The sequence below is a fragment of the Aythya ferina genome (genome assembly GCF_964211825.1).
Source record: "Aythya ferina genome assembly, chromosome: 7".
Taxonomy (NCBI): domain Eukaryota; kingdom Metazoa; phylum Chordata; class Aves; order Anseriformes; family Anatidae; genus Aythya; species Aythya ferina.
The window spans coordinates 23,102,572-23,119,860 of NC_140302.1; the positions used below are offsets into that span (position 1 = coordinate 23,102,572).

Sequence of the window (17,289 nt, forward strand, 5' to 3'; positions counted from 1 at the left end):
GTCGCTTGGGCCCCATGCTAGCTGCTGGAGCTGGCAGGGGAAGCTGGCAGGAGGCGGGCGAAGAAGGAGATCTGGTGCTCGATACCTGGTCTGTGGCTTCCCATGGTCTCACACGCACCTCTTTCCCTTCCCCGGGGATGTTGCTTTTAGGGCATGGCCTGGTGGTGCCCCACTGCACTCCTTTTCGCTGCCCCGGGGAGGCTGCTGGCTGTGGCAAAGCTGTGGAGCCGGTCTGTGCAGTGAGAGCCTCCCCGCAGCCTCCCTCCCGCCCTCTGGGCTGGTTACTGATTACCTTGGGCAGCAGGTGGAGGAGGCTGGGGCTCCGAGCCATTGGGCACGGCCCCGTCCTGCTCCTGCGGGCTGGTTTCAGGAAGTGCTGCTTGCCTTTCGCCTGGGAAGAAAGCGCCGGAGCGGAGAAACGGCACCAGCCCCAGCCGGGGCTCGGGGAGCAGGAGGACGATGTGCACTTATCCCAGGAGGAAATACGGCGTGGAGGATCCTCGGCAGGATCTTCGGCTTCTCAGCTGGGAGTATGAGGACTGCTGTGCTGCGAGGAGAGGGGACGTCACCGGGGTGGACGCGCTGCTCAGGGAGGCTCGCTGGAATGAGAGACCCAGGGCGAAGAGGCAGCACCCGGACGGGGAGGGAGCAGACAGAGGCTGGGATGATTATGAGGGAGAGGAGGGCATCTCTGTGGACAAACAGAGCGTGAATGGAGACTGTGAAGGCTTCTGGAAGGGAGACGACAAGTACATGGACTGCAGGAGAACAGACAGGGCTTGGAAAGGAAAAAGCCAGGACACGGAGGATAGAAACTACAGGGTGAATGAGAGGGAGGGTGTTGAATACAGAGACTGCAACTCCGAGATGGGAGCAGGGCGGTACAGAGAGGACAGAGTACCTGGGAGGTCCAAGGAGGGGGGAAGGCGGTACAGGGAGGATAGAGGCCCTGCAGAGTCCAGGGAAGGGGGAAGGTGCTATAAGGAGGACAGAGACCCTAGGGACTACAGTGAGGGTGAAGGACGTTATGGGGAAAGGGAAAGGCAGCGTAGGCAGGACAGGAGGGGCTCTAGAGGGTACAGGGAGGAGGGAAGGCAGTACGTAGATGCCAGGGACCAGGCAGCCCAAGAAGACTTGGAGCAGCACAGGCAGCCTAAAGGCCGTGTCATGCACCGCAGCGATCCAGCTGGAGGCTGCGAAGCTCCTGCGTGTGCAGCCTGGTCCTCGGGAGACAGCAGCACGAGCCTGGAGTCAGGCTCCTGCTACAGACAGTCAAGGACATGGGACGTGGACTGCGACGGCTGTGGGGAGCCAGAAGGAGCAGCCCTGGATGCTAGAGCAGAGCGCTCCAGGGTACGCACAGGCAGGCCAGACTGGAGCCACATCTGGGAGGTGGAGGAAGACAACAGGACGGGCTCCTTGCTGCAACGAAACAGTTTCTACAGGAGGACGGCTCCCAGCACCCTGCGGCACTCGGAGTTTGTACAAACCAGGAAGGAGAAGCGAGGTAGGCAGGGAACTGCTTGGGTGTTGCCGGTGCGGTGGCCCGGGGCGTTCCTTCACCCTGCCCTAGTGCCCAGACACACTGCTGACGGCACGGCCGTGACATGGCTGCAAGCAGCTTTGTGGGGCTTGCTCTCTTGCTGCAAGGTCACGAGTAGGTGTTGGGGCAGGGACAGCAAGGCTGGGTGGAGGGAGCCCACCTTGGGCCTGACCTCCCCGTCAGGTAATGGTGTGTCTGAAGACCTGCTGGCTGCTGCACCCTTTCTGCATCCAGCTCAGGCACCTGTACGTGAACTGAACTCTCCTTCAGGGGGTGGAAGCGTGGAGCAAACAGCATGGCAGCGCAGCAGCCACCTAGGTGGCAGTGCTGGAGGCTGCGGCTGGCTATCAGCTTACCAAAAAAATCTGTTCTCTGGAGGTATTTTGATTAAGCAGGCTCCGCAGGCTGCATTTCTGTGCTCTCGGCTGCCCTGGCAGGGTGGGACTTTGCTCGGTTGTGTCCCCAGGGCAAGGGAAGGGAGTGGTTTTGCAGTGCCAGGAGGTTCAAAGGGCAGCTAGGAGGGGCCAGGAGCACAGTGGGGAGGGAAGCAGCCTGCAAAGCCCTGGGAGGCTCAAAATGGGGCAGGGGCTGGCCTGTGGGAGCTGCACCTGGGAAATACTGCAGGCAGCTCCCAGCTGGGCCTAGGGAAACCACACACCGTGCTCCACCGCTGGTTCCACAGCAGGACAGGGAGAGAGGAAGGCTCCAGGTGTCTTCCGTCTGTCCCGCAGCCTGTTTATGGCTGCAGGTCCCTGCTGTGTTGCTCTTCAAGCCTCACTGGGGCCCTGGCCAGCATCAGCAGCACGCCTCCCTGGCAAATGTGCTTAACCCCTGTAGCTGCACTGACTCCGTGTAAGACCTCACCAGCACCTGGGAGCCTTCCAAAAAGTCATCCCACAGTGCTTGGCAGCAGACACCTTCCTGTCCTGCTGCTAGGAAAAGTCTGCTCTGCTTTTCCTTCTCTGTGTACCTCTAGGTGCTTTTTACAACGCTGTCTGCTCTCCTAGCCGCCTCCTCCTCTCCGCAGAGTAGCAGAATTCAGGACTTGGAAGCCCTGTTAGGGATGACATGGGGACATCTTTTCCACCAGCTGGGTTGTTACACTTCTCACAGATTTCTCTGTGGTGCAGCCCAGTGACAGCTACTTGGTTAGAGCATCTCTTCGAGAGGAGGCTCAGATGTGTCTGCCTGATGCTCCAACAGAAGGAGACTCCTCCTGACATAGCGGTGCTGCTTACTCACCATCCCTCTTGAATGTTTTGCATGTTAATGTGTTGTATTTCAGCTTTCAACCCCCAACCTTTTTCTACAAAATTACAGCTTTTTAGTTGATGGTATTTTTTTCTCAGACAGGTACTGTAATTACCAGCCTTCGGTTCTACCAGTAATTTTTCAGTCTTCAGGTCTTTGTAATTAATGGTCTTAAAATACTCATGGCACAGGCTCACAGAAAGACCTGTCAGTGTTCATTCTTCCCGATCTTCACTTATTTTTCAGTTCTTACTTGTAAAATAGTGGACTTCAAAGCAGCAGGAGACATCCTAGGTGGGTGTCAGCACTTTGCTGCACTCCTATCCCTTGTTGCAGACCCCTACACATGCTTTTTCTGCAGCAGCGCTCTGGGAACTTGTGCTGAGTTTAGGATGACCTGAGCAGAGTCATTAGTTCCCAGAACACAGCCCTGCGTGTGGCTGCATTTCTTATTCCCAGTAATACATTAATGCATTTGTCTGTGTTAAACCTACTTGGTTTGAGTAGTTCCATCTTGTCCAAAATACCTTGGCTCAGTTAGCGACTAATATGTGTAAACCTTATGTGTGATCCTACAAAATCATTTACTTTGAAAATATTATATAGGATCAACTCTAAATTCAGTTTGTGGAGAATGTGATTAGAAATGCTCTCTTCTCTAGATATTCTCCATTGGCAATGGGTTTTTGAGGTGCCAGTTAGTGAGGTCTTATCTCAGCTATTGAGGTGGAAAGAAGCAGAATGTTTATTTTGTATAATTTTGCTTTTCCATCATCTTATCAAGAATTTCACTCTCTCTGCTTATTACAGGATTAGATCATTATAAGTATTTCTTTTATCCTGGGTGGAAATAAAATTGGATTATAAAGTAGCACTTTATTCCCTCATTTAAAAAACAAAACCTGAATTCTTAATTCTGCCATCCATGGATTTGTCTTGATATCTTTCTTCTCTTCTTATTTTTCTGTACTTGAAAGTTCCCAATATCTATTGTCTATTGTATGTTTTTTCTATATTCATTCATGTGTTTGTATCTGCTGCCTGTATCGAAGAACAGGCCCGAGACAAATTTTCCATGGGTATTGTTCTCTCTCTTGATTGCATAACAGTGTTTGTTTGGATTATCTGCCTAAAACATCCTTTTAAAGAACTTCCAGTTTTCATTCCATTTTCTCTTGCTGTTTTTGCTCACAGTCATTTTTTATTGACGTCCTGCCTCGGCATTGGAGCCCATGGTAGCAGAGGGCAGCCAAGAGGCACGTAAGGGCAGGGAAGGCAGGGACAGCCGGGAGGGAGATGGCCCGGGGGGACCATGAGAGCTTCTCACCTGTCTTTGCCAGTGAGCATCTTGTTAGTCCCTATCCTCCAAGGTTTGAGCGTGTGGTTTGCTGCAGCAAGGAGCCTGGCAGAGCCCGGCAGCTTGGTGTTGTGTGCTCAAGTCCACCTGTGCCACGGGACCTCAGAGGGTACAATGAGGGAGCCAGTAGGCTCCACGTGGGACACCTTTGAGATGGGACCTCCTGGTGGCCCTGGAGAAGTGCCCCAGTCTGTTCCCGTTCAGCTCATCCTTAGGGTTTGGATTTTTCTCATTGCTCCTAAGCAGTGAGACACTGAATATATTCAGTCTGTTGCTTTTGGAGCAGTGGATATGTTGTGTTGTGGACTTACAACTACTTGTGTCCAGAGTGAGAGTTTTCACCCCAGGCAGATCGTGCTCCTGGCAGGGAGCTCAGCGTTTCGCTCGGATTAATTATTCCCCGCCCTAGTTTCATCCCCTCTACTCTCTTGCTCGGCAGTAACCCCTCCCCTCCTGGCATCCACATACCTCGAATATTTGCAGCTGGTTTGTTTTGTCCTGAGTCACCGCCTGCCTCTGCTGGGCCCTGAGCCTGGGGCTGGACTCTCGCAGGCGGGTGCAGCTCCGCTCGGAGGCTGGTGCCGAGCGAGCCTGCGCAGGGCTCGTCCTCGGTGCTGAGGCTCCTTGGGCTCGGCTTAGGAGGCACGGGCAGAGGTGGAAGGTGCCCAGCCACAGCCGTAGCTGCCAATGGACAGCACATCCCTCTCCGGACAGGGTTAGCAGCCTGGGCCCTCGAGGCTGCGCCACGGGAGCACGCAGTGACGGGGGATGCTGGCAGGTGAGCCCTGGAAAGGAGAAGTGGGGAGGCGATGCGGCCCTCTGGGAGAGCTGCCTGGCCTCTGCGGGATGGATGCAAATCCTGCTGGGTCTGTGCTCATGGATTAACTCTGGTCACAAAGTGGGGCAGGGAGCTAAGCTCTTAGCTGTGCCTGTGCTCACACCGGGAGCTCGGTTGTAAGAACTGGACGTTTTCTTGGGTTGGAAGAATGTCAACAAAAGTGGCATTTCTGAGACGAGCAGCCTGAGCCGTGTGATTGCAGTATTAAAAACATGATCTCCACGGGAAGGGTGGAGGTGGGAGTGTGCTCCACCTCGACACCTCGCTGCCTGTTTGCCAGCAGATGTGTTACACATTGCCCTTGGGCCTTCCGTGCACCAGCAGGTGGACCAGCAAGGCTCAGAAGCAGGAGCAACTGGGAGACTGCCGCAGGCTGCCAAAGCAACAAAGAGCTCTCGTTTGTCACAAATAGCCCAAAAGGGACAGAGAAAAAAAATGTTGTTAGGTATTTTCCTTTGGAGATCCATATCTCAGAGCTCATGCGAGAGCTGGAAGAGAACAAAATTAGTGTCTCTAAACGTTGTGATTGAGAACACTGATTTTGGAAGAGTATTTCTGAATGCCCTTTTGGCATCTGTATCATGGGTAAACATGAATTTGTCACTGGACTGGAATTTGGTGGCTTCATTAGAAATACCAGTAGCATTCCTGCAGAGTAACGGAGACCAATCCAGCTGTGGTGTGTGTCTCGGGGCCTCCAGAACTGATGGCTTGGGTAGAGCGCTAACATTTAAATGGGAATTTGTTAAAAAAGTATTTATTAGGCAACCAAAACCCACAGCTATGAAAGAGGGTGAGTTTAGTTACAAGCTTAATAAGCCTAATTTAGGGAATACTGCAATTAGACATATATGAAAATGTAACAAGTAAAGAAAAAGAAAATGGCAGCAATCAAAAGAGATGGTATAAAATACAAAAAGAAGAGTTTTTAAGTACGACAAGTCCTGCAAATTGTCTGCACCAATCAGGTGGGAGTGCCAAGTATTAAAAGAAAATAAATCTGTATTTGTATTTTTTGAGCTCTGAGTGTTTGGAAAGAAGCAGGATGGCATTTTGAGTTCATGGCTGAAGGAGGATGCTGGGCTGGTGATAAATAGCAAGAGTCATAAGAGCCGTCCTCTGCAGCTGCCTTGTTTTTAAATAAATATTGAAGCATTCAGAAAGGGCAAGAAGGCCAGAGGGGAATTAATTTGTTTGAGTATTCGGAAATCACAGGCACAATAATGGAAACACTGACACAGTTTAAGTGGGTGGAACTGGCATACAGCATCACGCCAGGTCAGGCAAGCTGCACTAATGACCATTATGGGCTTAAAACTTGTGCAGGAAAGGTTTTAATTTTCCTTCCCCGGACAGGCATTTGAGACTTGCAGAGGAAAGGTGTTGTGGAGCTGGAAATCTCAGGAGTGTCAGCCAAAGCCTTGCCTCAGGGCGCCTGATTGAGGTTTTTGTGCTTGGGGTTTGCTCGCTGGAGCGTGGGGAGCCGCCGTGGTGCTGGGGATCCCCGGCTCCACTCCGGTGGTCTGAAGTGGGTGCAGAGGCGTGGGTGCAGAGAGGACATTGCCCTGCTTAGGGCAGGGCTGTGCAAGGCAGGGCTGGCAGAAGAGGTGCCTGCTGCTTCTCCCTTAGCTCTCCAGCACGGAGCTGTTGGAAATGCCAGGAGCTAGGATCCGAGAACCTGGTTTGCCCACAAGATCTTCCTTGCAGTCAGACTTATTCCTGCAGCTGCCAGATAGCTACAGCTGAATGAGGGAGCACAGCAGGATTGTTAGGCAATGTGGTAAAGTCCGAGATTTCCTGTGCAAAGTTCAGGCAGGGTGGTTGTCACTTTGCATGTGGATAAATGCAAAATGCAAATCTTTGGCCGTTGGAAATCTAATCTTTCCCTTTTGAGCTTGAATCAAATTTATTTTTCCCAGGAGCTGGATTTGATTATCCTTGTTGGTCCCTTCCAGCTCGGGATATTCACGGGTCATTTCTGGCTGTTGTTGAATACAGGCTCAGTTTCAGGACTTCCCGTGGCCACCCCATGCTTTGTCAGCTCATTCAGGACGGGCGGTATCAGCTCACACGCCCACCTTGCCTTGGTTTCACTCACCTGTTTGCATTTCAGTTAACACCTTCGTGCTTCTTCCATATTGCCCTGCCACTTGAGTTTGCTTTCCTGGAAAACAAATGACATTCCTTTAGAAAAAAAAAAAAAAAAAAAAAAGAAAGAAAAAACAACTTTAAAATAACTCATTTATTGTTTCTGTTTCTCTACTGCTTGTGAGCCTCTAGCCGCAGAGAGCTGCTGGACATTTTCAGAGTGTTTCTTTGTCCTTTTTTTGTCTGGTGTTGTGTTCAGAGTGCCGTGGCCCTGCAGGACACCTTTGTGGTGTGTTTGCAGAGGACCTTGCAGGGTAGGGTCTGGTCTGTAGCTGAGGCTTCCCAGATGCTTTGCAAATGCAAACAGTGAGTAAATACAAAACCCGGCGTCTGCTCCCCGTCCCTCCTCACAGGCTCCTGCTGCGTTTGGTTTGATAAAGCTGGCTGGGGAAGCCAAGGCAGCCATCGGTTTAGGTGATTCAATTTCCCATCCCACATTCACACCATTGCTGGATACTGCGGTTACCCTGTGGGGCCCGGCAGCCCCAGCACCTGGTGGTGGGGAGCACTGGGGTCTGCAGGGGCTGTGCGGTGGGTGCCAGACCCCCAGGTAACGCAGAGCCTCCCAGGGCTGGGACTGGTGTCAGTGCTGTGTTCCCCCCACTCTCAGCCTGCTGTTGCCTGAGGCTTGCAGCAGGAGAGGTCAGGGAGGTGGGGATCTGGACGTGCCTGTCCTGCAAAAATACTTGTACAAATATGAGAGCTGGGGGCCTGTCCGCAGCTCTGATAAAATCCCGGTGAAATGCAGCAGCTGGCGATGCGTGGGAGACAGCTGGAGCTGGGGAGCATTTGTCAAATCAGCTAATTGCTGAAAACCACGGATCCGAGGCAGGCCGGGGTGTGCTGCAAGGGGCTGCGGGCCCCATGGGTGCCAGTTCTGCAAAGCAGCAATCAGATGAAGGAGAGCTGAGTTTTGGGGCCAGAGCCTGGCTGGGAGGGCTCGCCGGCTGAGTTTGGGCCCTGCTTTTGCCGTGTTTCTGGCCGGGGGGGGCACCTGGTGTAGCAGCAGGCAGGTGGGTACCGAGTTGCTGGGGCCCAGGAATCCACTGGGATAAAATGTCTGAACCTGAATGAAAATGGGAGGGGGCCGGGCTGGCGGGGGAGCTGCAGGTGGGACCGAAAACCAGGAGGAAAACCAGCAGCCTGTGCCTGGGATAGGGAAGGGGAGGAGGGTGGTGAGCCCCCAGACGTGGGGCTCCCTGCACAGCGCTCCCCGTGTCGCACGCCAGCAGTTTGCCAGGTGGGGAGACTGTGAGGGGGCAGTGGGCCTGGGCATGGGGCACGTCCCCGGGCTGTGCTGGGGGCACTGGGCCCTCCCTGGCCTGGCACTTACCCGTGTCATTGTGGGGTGCATGCGGCTGCCCCATGCCTCTGCCCCGTGCAGCCCACATTGTCCCCCTGCCGTCTGCAGCTTCGCCAGGGCTCGGCCTCGGTGCCGGCCGTGGGTCCTGGCCACCTTGATTGCACCCCAGCAAGGCTTTCCTGGCCTCGCACGAGTGCTTCTCGTCACGGTCCAGCTCCAGGCTTTGCCGCCGGCAGCCCCATTGTGGGTGCCTGGAGGCCTTTTCGGCTATTCAGATGGAAATGGCCCGGAGCTGGAGAATGGGGACCCTGTTCCCAGCCCCAGGGGAGGGGACGGCCGCCATGGCCAGGCTGCCATAGCCAGGCCCCAGCTGGCCTCTTCTCTGCTAGGGTGAGGAGGACAGCAGGGCTCAGCCCCACCGAGAGTTTGCTGGGGCAGAGGCAGGAGAGGGCTGTGCGTCGGGATACCAGGGCCCAGCTGGTGTCACAGGCCTGGGGCAGGTTTGTGTGGCTTGCAGTCTGCTGGCCCCCGTGCCAGGAGCAGCAGGGAAGTGGCCGGTGCATATTTGGATTACCACAACTGAAGATTTGGCACGGGGTGGGCAGGAACAGGCTCTGCAAGCTGTCCCTGTGCTGCAGCGCTCAGCACTGGGTCCCCAGTACAGCGGTACCGGTGCTGTGAGGGCTGGTGGTAGAGGCAGGCTGTGGGAGCATCTGTGGGCAACCTGCTGGCCCTGCTCTAACCATCGTGTTTGGCAGACTCACAGGTTGTGGGCACAGTTCAGCTGCTGCTTGTCTCCTGGCCTTGCCCAGCAAGGGTCAGGCCAGGTATTGCTGGAGGATGCTGATCGTGCTTGTCTGTCTTGCAGAGATGACCCTCCTGTCCTCCCAGACACCATCCCTGGAGACGTCCTCCGCTACCACCGAGAGCCCGGAGAACAGGATGCTGGAGAAGAGGTCCAAGGTTATTGAGGAACTGCTCCAGACAGAGAGGGACTACATCCGAGACCTGGAGATGTGCGTGGAAAGGATCATGGTGCCCCTGCAGCAGGCACAGGTAGGAGTGTGGGGGCAGGCTACAGTGTGGCACTGATGGGGTGGGGTGAGGATAGTGAGTCTGCTTTGTTCTTGGAGCAGCAAAGGAACCCACAGGGGAAATTCAGATAAGCTGGGGGCAGTAGGGTGATTCATGTTACTCCTTGCACTCATAGAAATATCCCATTTGTTTTGGTATCCTGCTGAGCTCCCACTGTTGCTGAGAGCAAGAAAGCTAGCAGCAAGTATCATGGATTAATTTCCTGGGTGGAGCGGGGAATTGTTCTCTTCATTTGTATTGTAGGTTAAATCCATTGTCATAAGAAAGAAAATACGGGGTCCTGGCATTGTGACAGAATTGGTGGGAAGAGAGGGAGAATGTCAGGTGAACAAAGGCAGGGATGAAATTGCTGGGAAAGAGGAGTGGTGGTACGCATAAGGAGGGAGAATTTCAATGCACAGTGAGGACGAGGGAGTGAGTACAGTCACTGTGGTGGGAGCAGGCCAAGCTGAGGGGCTGATGGGGAGCTGAGGGCTGGTGGGTTGCAGGAGGGCAAGGGGTAGCTGTTGGGTCTGGCTGGGTCATATTCTCCCATCTAGGACATCTCTCTTTCCATTCCCCAGGTGCAGAATGTAGACTTTGAGGGTCTTTTTGGAAACATCCAAGTGGTGATAAGCTTCTCTAAGCAGCTGCTGTCCACCTTGGAGGCTTCAGATGCCATTGGTATGAACTCTGCTGTTGCCTTTTCTCAGCAGGCTGGGATGTGATTTGCTAGTGGGGTTGCAGAACAGAGCAGTTTAAGTCATGGGAGCATTTCCTCCCTGCTGGTCCCTGTCAGTGTTTATCAGTCCACTGGTGAAGCCGTGAAGACCTGTGTTGCCCCATGGGTCACTATATTGAGAAATGAGGGCTGGCTATGGCTCCCCCTGGCTCCTTCTCCAAAGAGAACCCCACTCCTCACGCCTGCACAGGCAACTCAGGCCCTGGGCAGCCTGTGCCTGTGTTCCTCATGTGGCTCTCCACTGCCACTGACCAGTCACCCGCTGGAGAGATGGATCAGTTGAGGTCTCTCTGCCTGTGGTTCCTGGGGTCCCTCTGGGGCTCTTCAGCTAGGGAAACAGTCCCCGCAGAGCCTGAGTGAGCATGTCCTGGTGAGTTATCACGACATGCCCTTGGTGCACAGCTTCCCATTTCTGTCCCCAGTTGCCCACACCACCCGGTCTGTAGTGACAGTGAAGCACGCAGGATGTGTGGGCATGCTGAGGGAGACAAGGATGCATCCTGGGTGCTCCTGTAACGATGTCCTCTCAAGCTGTGTGTGGAAGGGGGACACAGAGTCTCACCATGAATGCAGCGTGGTTGTGGAAGGCAAGGGGGGCCTGGAGACACTGACGTCCCACTTCGCTGCTGTGTGCAGGGCCGGTGTTCCTGGCACAACGTGCAGAGCTGGAGAGCGTCTACAGGGTGTATTGCCAGAACCATGACGAGGCCATTGCACTGCTGGAAACTTATGAGAAAGACGAGAAGATCCAGAAACTGCTGGTGGACCTGCTGGATAGCCTCAGGTTGGAGCCTCTGGCGGTGGTGGCCATCAGGCTGGGGTAGGGGGTTCACTCCCCAGCGTCCCTGCCCGTCTGCCCCAACGCACAGGGGTTGGGACGCCTACCTGTAGGGTCACCAAAGTAGGGAGAAGGCAGCATGCCCTGGGTTTAAAGTTCTTATTCCCCAAGCCCTGCGCCACCAAGGCTGGTGAAGAAATGAGCCACTTTGCCTGCCTCGGCATCTGCCACGTCTCTAGCTGCCATGGGTCAGAGCTGCCATGGCAGCGTCACTGTCACTGCGGGAGGGAGCTGGCTGCGGGAGTGCACGCCTGCTGCACCGTTAACCTGTTGCTTTTCTTTGCTTTTTGGCACTCTGTGGGCCGGCAGGAGCCTGTACAGTGAGTGGTAAGTGCCTCCTTCCTGTTAGTCCCCGCTTGTCCGTCTGTCTTGGCCTGGCTGCTCCCTTGTGACTCACCTCCCGCCACCGGCTGGGCGCATGTCTGGGGGTCCTGTCTGCAGCACGGTTGCAGCAGCAGCAGTGGCAATGGGTGGGTGGTACAGGCAGGTGGTGAGGCGAGGGGAGGTCTTTTGGGCTGAAAACAGGTTTGGGGAGCCATCAGATCCAGGGAGGAAGGAGAGCCCCGTGCTGGCTGCGGTCCTGAGCACAGTCTGCCTTGCGCTGCAGGCCAGATTCAGCAGTAGGTTGGTGGGATGGAGTCTGAGGCAGGTGGAGCTCTGGTACATTCAAAGCTGTACCCGTGTGGGGTCCCACAGTGGGTCTGGTGATGGAGAGGGTCTTGGCTGAGAAGAGTCACGTGGTTTGAGTGAAGTCTGGAAACCTGGGGCTGATCTGAAATCACTGAGGGTTCAGGAGCGCAGTGGGTTTGGAGGTGAGGGTGGCCTGAGTTAGGAAGTACAGTGGATTTGGAGGTGTTGGTCCTCTGGGTCTGGCTGGGGTCAGTTCAAGGGGGCAGAGCTGGATTGAAACCTGTTGCATCTTCTTTGTCCCAACTTCCCAGGGGCTGCACAAACTACATTAACCTGGGCTCCTTCCTCATCAAGCCAGTGCAAAGGGTGATGCGGTACCCGCTGCTGCTGATGGAGCTGCTGAGCGCCACCCCTGAGTCTCACCCTGACAAGGCTCCACTCACAGCTGCTCTCCTTGCTGTCAAAGAAATCAACGTCAACATCAACGAGTACAAGCGTCGGAAGGACCTGGGTGAGGAGCTGGGTAGAGCTGGGGTCAGAGTGGGTGAAGTTGGAGTCTGTCAACTGCACGGTCCTGGAGGGAATCTGACCTCAATAAACAGCACCCTCACAGCAGTGCCACAAGAGAGCTGCTTTTAAAAATCTAAGCATGAGATACAGTATGCAAAGAATAACGTAGTATGCATCTGACATATTTCTTGTGATACAGTGATGTGAAATGTATGCAGTTGCTGAATACATAGCCGTGAAATGAAAACAAGAACGATAAGATGAGAATATATATTTAATGTTAACATTGTGCTGATAAGGGTTCTGATTTCTGCTTCAATCTCTTTAGTGCTGAAGTACCGGAAAGGGGATGAAGATAGCCTCATGGAAAAGATCTCCAAGCTCAACTTCCACTCCATCATCAAAAAATCCAACCGTGTGAGCAGCCACCTCAAGCATCTCACGGGCTTTGCGCCCCAGGTAATTTGCATCACCTGCCAGATACACTTATACCCTGTGGTGCCCAAGGAGGTGGTGATACCTACTGACTCCCCACATCCCTTCCCCAGGGAATAGTTCTCATCCAGGCCAGCAAGGCAGAGTGAGCTTAGGGTCTGAACCATCCGTCTCTGCTCCCTGGTTTGTGGGCAGGAGGCCCCACATCTCCCACTCTGGGAGGTGCGAGACTCCTGCATTGCCTCCCTTGAGCTCTTTTCTCCCACAGCTGAAGGACGAAGCCTTTGAGGAGACAGAGAAAAATTTTCGGATGCAAGAGAGGCTAATCAAGTCCTTCATCAGGGACCTTTCACTCTACCTGCAGCACGTCCGGGTGAGTCTGGGTGTGATGTGGGGCTCGCCACATGCTGCCCCTCCTGCCTGCATGGTTTGTACTAGCAGTGCCACTCGGCAATGCTTCTGACCTCAGCCCTGCCTGAGGGTTGGCCCCTGGGGGTCTGGGCTGCCCTAGGAGCGTGATCCTGCCCTGGGAGCCCTGTTCCCCTGGGTGGTATGCGTGGCTGTGCTGACTGCATGTCCCTGGTGCAGGAGTCAGCCTGCATGAAGGCGCTGGCAGCGGTCAGCATGTGGGACCTGTGCACGGAGAAAGGCAGCGGGGACTTGGACCAGTTCCAGAAAGTGAACCGGCTCATCAGCGACCAGCTCTTCTCCAACTTTGTGAGTAAGCCTGTGCCCTCGCGTGCTGCAGGCACCCCTCTGGGGCTCTCCCACCCGTGGGTGGCTGCACGGGTAACGCAGCCCAAAATAGGTGTGAGCACCCCCATTCAGCTCCTGCCTCCTGAGAGCTTTGATGGCTGTGGGTTGAGGTTGTGCCTTGAGCATGCCTGTTAGGCACACATTTTTTTCAGCCCTGCCAGAAGTGTAACATCCTTCCTCTAGCATTTTCCATGCTAGCACATTTATGTAGGATTATTGTGTACTATGTGCTAGAAGGGATCTCTGGAACTCTGGTAGGGTGCCATCAGGAAGGTGGACTCTGTGCTGTCCTGGGGAGGTTGTGTAGCAGAGGGTGAGCAGCTGGTGTTAGAGGCATGTCAGGAGAGAGCACCTCATCTCACCTGCTCCCTGCATCTCTGCCCACCAGAAAGAGCGGACAGAGCGGCTGGTGAGCTCGCCGCTGAACCAGCTGCTGAGCATGTTTGCGGGGCCTCACAAGCTGGTGCAGAAACGCTTCGACAAGCTCCTTGACTTCCACAACTGCACAGAGCGAGCGGAGAAGCTGAAGGACAAGCGAACGCTGGAGGAGCTGCAGTCGGCCCGCAACAACTACGAGGCCCTTAACGCCCAGCTCCTGGACGAGCTGCCCAAGTTCCTGTGCTTCGCCAAGGAGCTCTTTGCCAGCTGTGTGCGGGGCTACGCAGAGGCACACTGTGACTTCGTGCGCCTGGCCCTGGAGGAGCTGAGACCCCTGCTGTCGGTGGGTTCCTGGAGCACAGACAGTGCTGCAGGCTCAGTGCAGCACTAACCTCTGCACAGGGCTTTTCCCCAAGCTTTCCCTCACTACAGGGGAAGCTGCTGCTGCTGTTTCAGTCCCTAAGTGCCTCAGGGAGGGTTCCCATGGGATCCTGTCAGGGCAGGAGTTGCCTGATTGAGATGCAGTTGTGTGGGGAGATGGTGGAGGTGGGACTTGTGCTCTGGCTGCTTCAGGAGCAGTGGCAAGACAGCATTTGCCTGGGAGTACCTCAGGCCGTCAGCGTGGGGATCGTGCAGAGCTGTATCCAGACAGAGCTGCAGATCTGGGCCTGATCCAAGTCACAGGCAGGGCTCAGAGCCCCTTTTGGCCTGGGAGTTGACATGATCCTTGCTGTAGCTTTTGGCTACTTTTGGCAGTAGCTTCCATCTAACTGTGACCTTGCTTTGGTTTCAGTTGCTGAAGGTGTCTGGCCGAGAGGGGAACCTCATTGCCGTCTTCCAGGAGGAGCACAGTCGGGTCCTCCAGCAGCTCCAGGCCTTCACCTTCTTCCCAGAGTCCCAGGCAGCTCCCAAGAAGCCTTTTGAGAGGAAGAGCATGGAGCGTCAGTCTGCCCGGCGGCAGCCGCTCGGTGCCTTGGTGAGTCCTCTCTGCCCTGTGTCAGGGCTCACCGGGGAGCCTGGGACAGCGTTCATGCCTACCTTGTTCCTCTGCAGCCCAGCTACCTCCTGCAGTCGGACGACATCCGAGCTGCCCTCCTGGCCCGCTATTCCCCCGACAGCCTCTTCCAGGCAGAGCGCAATTTCAATGCTGCCCAAGACCTGGATGTCTCGCTGCTGGAGGGAGACATCGTGGGGGTCATCAAGAAGAAGGACCCCATGGGCAGCCAGAATCGCTGGCTCATAGACAATGGGGGTAGGTGGCTGCTCCTGCCCTCGGTGCCTGCTGCGACTCCTCTCCTCTGGTCCCCCAGATCCCTGATCTGAGCTCCTTTCCTCTCCCTCTCCGCAGTGACCAAGGGCTTTGTGTACAGCTCCTTTCTGAAGCCCTACAACCCGCGCCGCAGCCAGTCGGACGTCTCTGTGGGCAGCCACTCTTCCAACGAGTCCGAGCACAGCAGCTCCTCCCCGCACAGCAGCACCACGCTGACCTTCAGCCCCAGCGGGGCAGCCGTGGCCTTCACTCAGAAACCCCTGCAGGACTCTGCCTCCCCAGGAGACCCGTACCAATCCCCGCAGACCCCTTCGCAGACGGACTCCCCTTCTGTGCCCCAGCTCAGCTCTGGTGACAGGACGGAGAGGCTGGAGGCTGGTGTGGTGACATCTCCACGCCGCTACAGCCGCCCTGAGCCAGGCTACAGCCCTGGCCCTCGCAATGGGCACCCCACCAAAGCGCGGCTCAGGCCTGTGTCCTCTGTGGAGGACAGAGACTCCGGGCTGGAGAGCAGCGAGCCAGAGGGCAACCAGGTGAGTTCTCAGCTGCCCAGGGGACTCGGGGTGCCAAGGGCTGACCCTCCTCTCACTTGAGTGGAGGCTGAATCATCCTGGCCATGATGAGGGAGAGGAGTGAGGTGGAGGTTGCTCTGTTCCAAGGGGCTGAGGTGGAGATGTGCAGAGCCACAGACCAAGGCTGTAAATGGGTGGGTGGGTGGGGGCAGCTCTGACTGTGCCTTGATTTTCTGCAAAGCGCTGCGCACACATCCTGTGCTGTGCAGCATTGAGGCTGTGCTGAGTGCCTGTCTGACCAACGCCTCCCTCTGCCCAGCAGGTCTATTACGCGCTCTACACCTTCAAAGGCCGAAACACCAACGAGCTGAGCGTGTCAGCTAACCAGAGACTCAGGATCCTGCAGTTTGAGGATATCACAGGCAATCGAGAGTGGTGGCTGGCCGAGGCGCACGGCAAGCAGGGCTATGTGCCCTCCAGCTACATCCGGAAGACGGAGTACACGTGAGAGGGGGCAGGAGCCCCTACCCTGTGCCTTGGGACTGTCGGGGGCCCTGCAGCCTCCGCTGCTCACCCCAGGGGGCTGAGGCTGTGCCTCCTTGCAGCCCTGCAGTGCTTCCAGCCCCACCACACTGGCTGCCATGGACAGGAGGAAGCGTGGGCTGGCAGGGCAGGCGGCTTGCTTGAGGGCAGGGGTGAGTTGCTGTCACCCCGTGCTGTTCAAGCCTCCTGCCTCCAGCCAGGAGCAGGGGAGCAGAGCATGGGGCCATGCCCCAGGAGGGAATGACTCAACCAAGGCTGAGCTGCTGTGGATTTAAACTGTGGAAGTCTATTGCTGAGACCCTCTTTAGTGTTAAAAGCAACCTGTGAACGCATTCCCAGTGCCTTCTTGGCAGCAGCAGGAACCTGGTCTATCCTCAGGGTGGGACATCTGTGCTGGCCTGAGGAAGCTGCTCTGAGGATTGCTGTGAGTAGTTCAGCTTCAGAGCCCAGCCTTCAGGAGCACCCCCAGCAGCACCCCCATGGGTGCTGTGTCCATGTGCCTGGTCTCCCAGGGGCTGGGGCCTCTCTAAGCTTTTCTAGCTTAGAACTAGAAACCCCTACTGGGAGGTTTTCCAGGCTATTGGGTTCTCAGCTCCCAGAAGAGCCATAGACCCTGAACACCATCTTCCCTTGTCAGCACAGTGTCTCCAGTGTCCAAGACCTGCCTCTTTGCTCTAGCAGGGCTGCTCTGGGGCAGGGCGGAAGGCAAAACACAACCTGTCCTGCAGCCTCATGTTTCGGGGCTCTGACCAGGAGTGCCTCACCTGTGCCTGCTGCAGGGCACTGGCGATGGTGCTTGTGTTCTGGGAGGGATGCAGTGCCCTTTGTGGGGTGGTGTGTCTTACGTGCTGCTGCCATGTCCTGAAGGAGGAAAGCTCCCTTCTCCTCGGGGCAGTGTTTGTGTCCCCTGTACTGCTGCTCTGTAAATAAACGTTTGCCCTTGTATATAGGAAGCACCTGTGCAAGTGTCAGGAGAGATGAGAGGAGCGCTTGGTGTATGCGTGGCTGTGCGAGTGGGGTGGGAGCAGAGCTCACAGACCTGGTGTGCATCTTGCAGGGCCATTTCCCTCTCAGTAGGGCACAGCATGCTTCTGCCTTGGTGTTTTGTGCCAGCTGCAGCTCAGGCACTAGTAAACCCTCACAGCAGAGATCATTGTGAAG

At 55.6% G+C, this 17,289-nt stretch overlaps 1 protein-coding gene across 7 annotated transcripts in view; it reads left to right on the top strand.

Annotated features, from left to right (window-relative positions):
* Positions 1 to 17,081, top strand: part of DNMBP (dynamin binding protein) — a 32,527-nt gene extending 15,446 nt beyond the window's left edge. For 4 of the 7 annotated variants that reach the window (XM_084525822.1, XM_084525820.1, XM_084525819.1 and 1 more), the window contains exons 5-17: positions 9,309 to 9,496; positions 10,099 to 10,198; positions 10,893 to 11,040; positions 11,404 to 11,421; positions 12,036 to 12,235; positions 12,563 to 12,693; positions 12,938 to 13,042; positions 13,258 to 13,386; positions 13,814 to 14,146; positions 14,597 to 14,779; positions 14,857 to 15,055; positions 15,152 to 15,606; positions 15,905 to 17,081. In XM_084525822.1, the coding sequence (XP_084381948.1) occupies positions 9,309 to 9,496; positions 10,099 to 10,198; positions 10,893 to 11,040; positions 11,404 to 11,421; positions 12,036 to 12,235; positions 12,563 to 12,693; positions 12,938 to 13,042; positions 13,258 to 13,386; positions 13,814 to 14,146; positions 14,597 to 14,779; positions 14,857 to 15,055; positions 15,152 to 15,606; positions 15,905 to 16,093 (2,378 nt within the window). In that variant the 3' untranslated portion in view covers positions 16,094 to 17,081. Of the gene's footprint in view, positions 1 to 63; positions 1,508 to 9,308; positions 9,497 to 10,098; positions 10,199 to 10,892; positions 11,041 to 11,403; positions 11,422 to 12,035; positions 12,236 to 12,562; positions 12,694 to 12,937; positions 13,043 to 13,257; positions 13,387 to 13,813; positions 14,147 to 14,596; positions 14,780 to 14,856; positions 15,056 to 15,151; positions 15,607 to 15,904 lie in introns of all 7 variants that reach the window. The other 3 variants (XM_084525823.1, XM_084525817.1, XM_084525818.1) reach the window with 3 other exon arrangements.
* Positions 17,082 to 17,289: the final 208 nt, after the last annotated feature.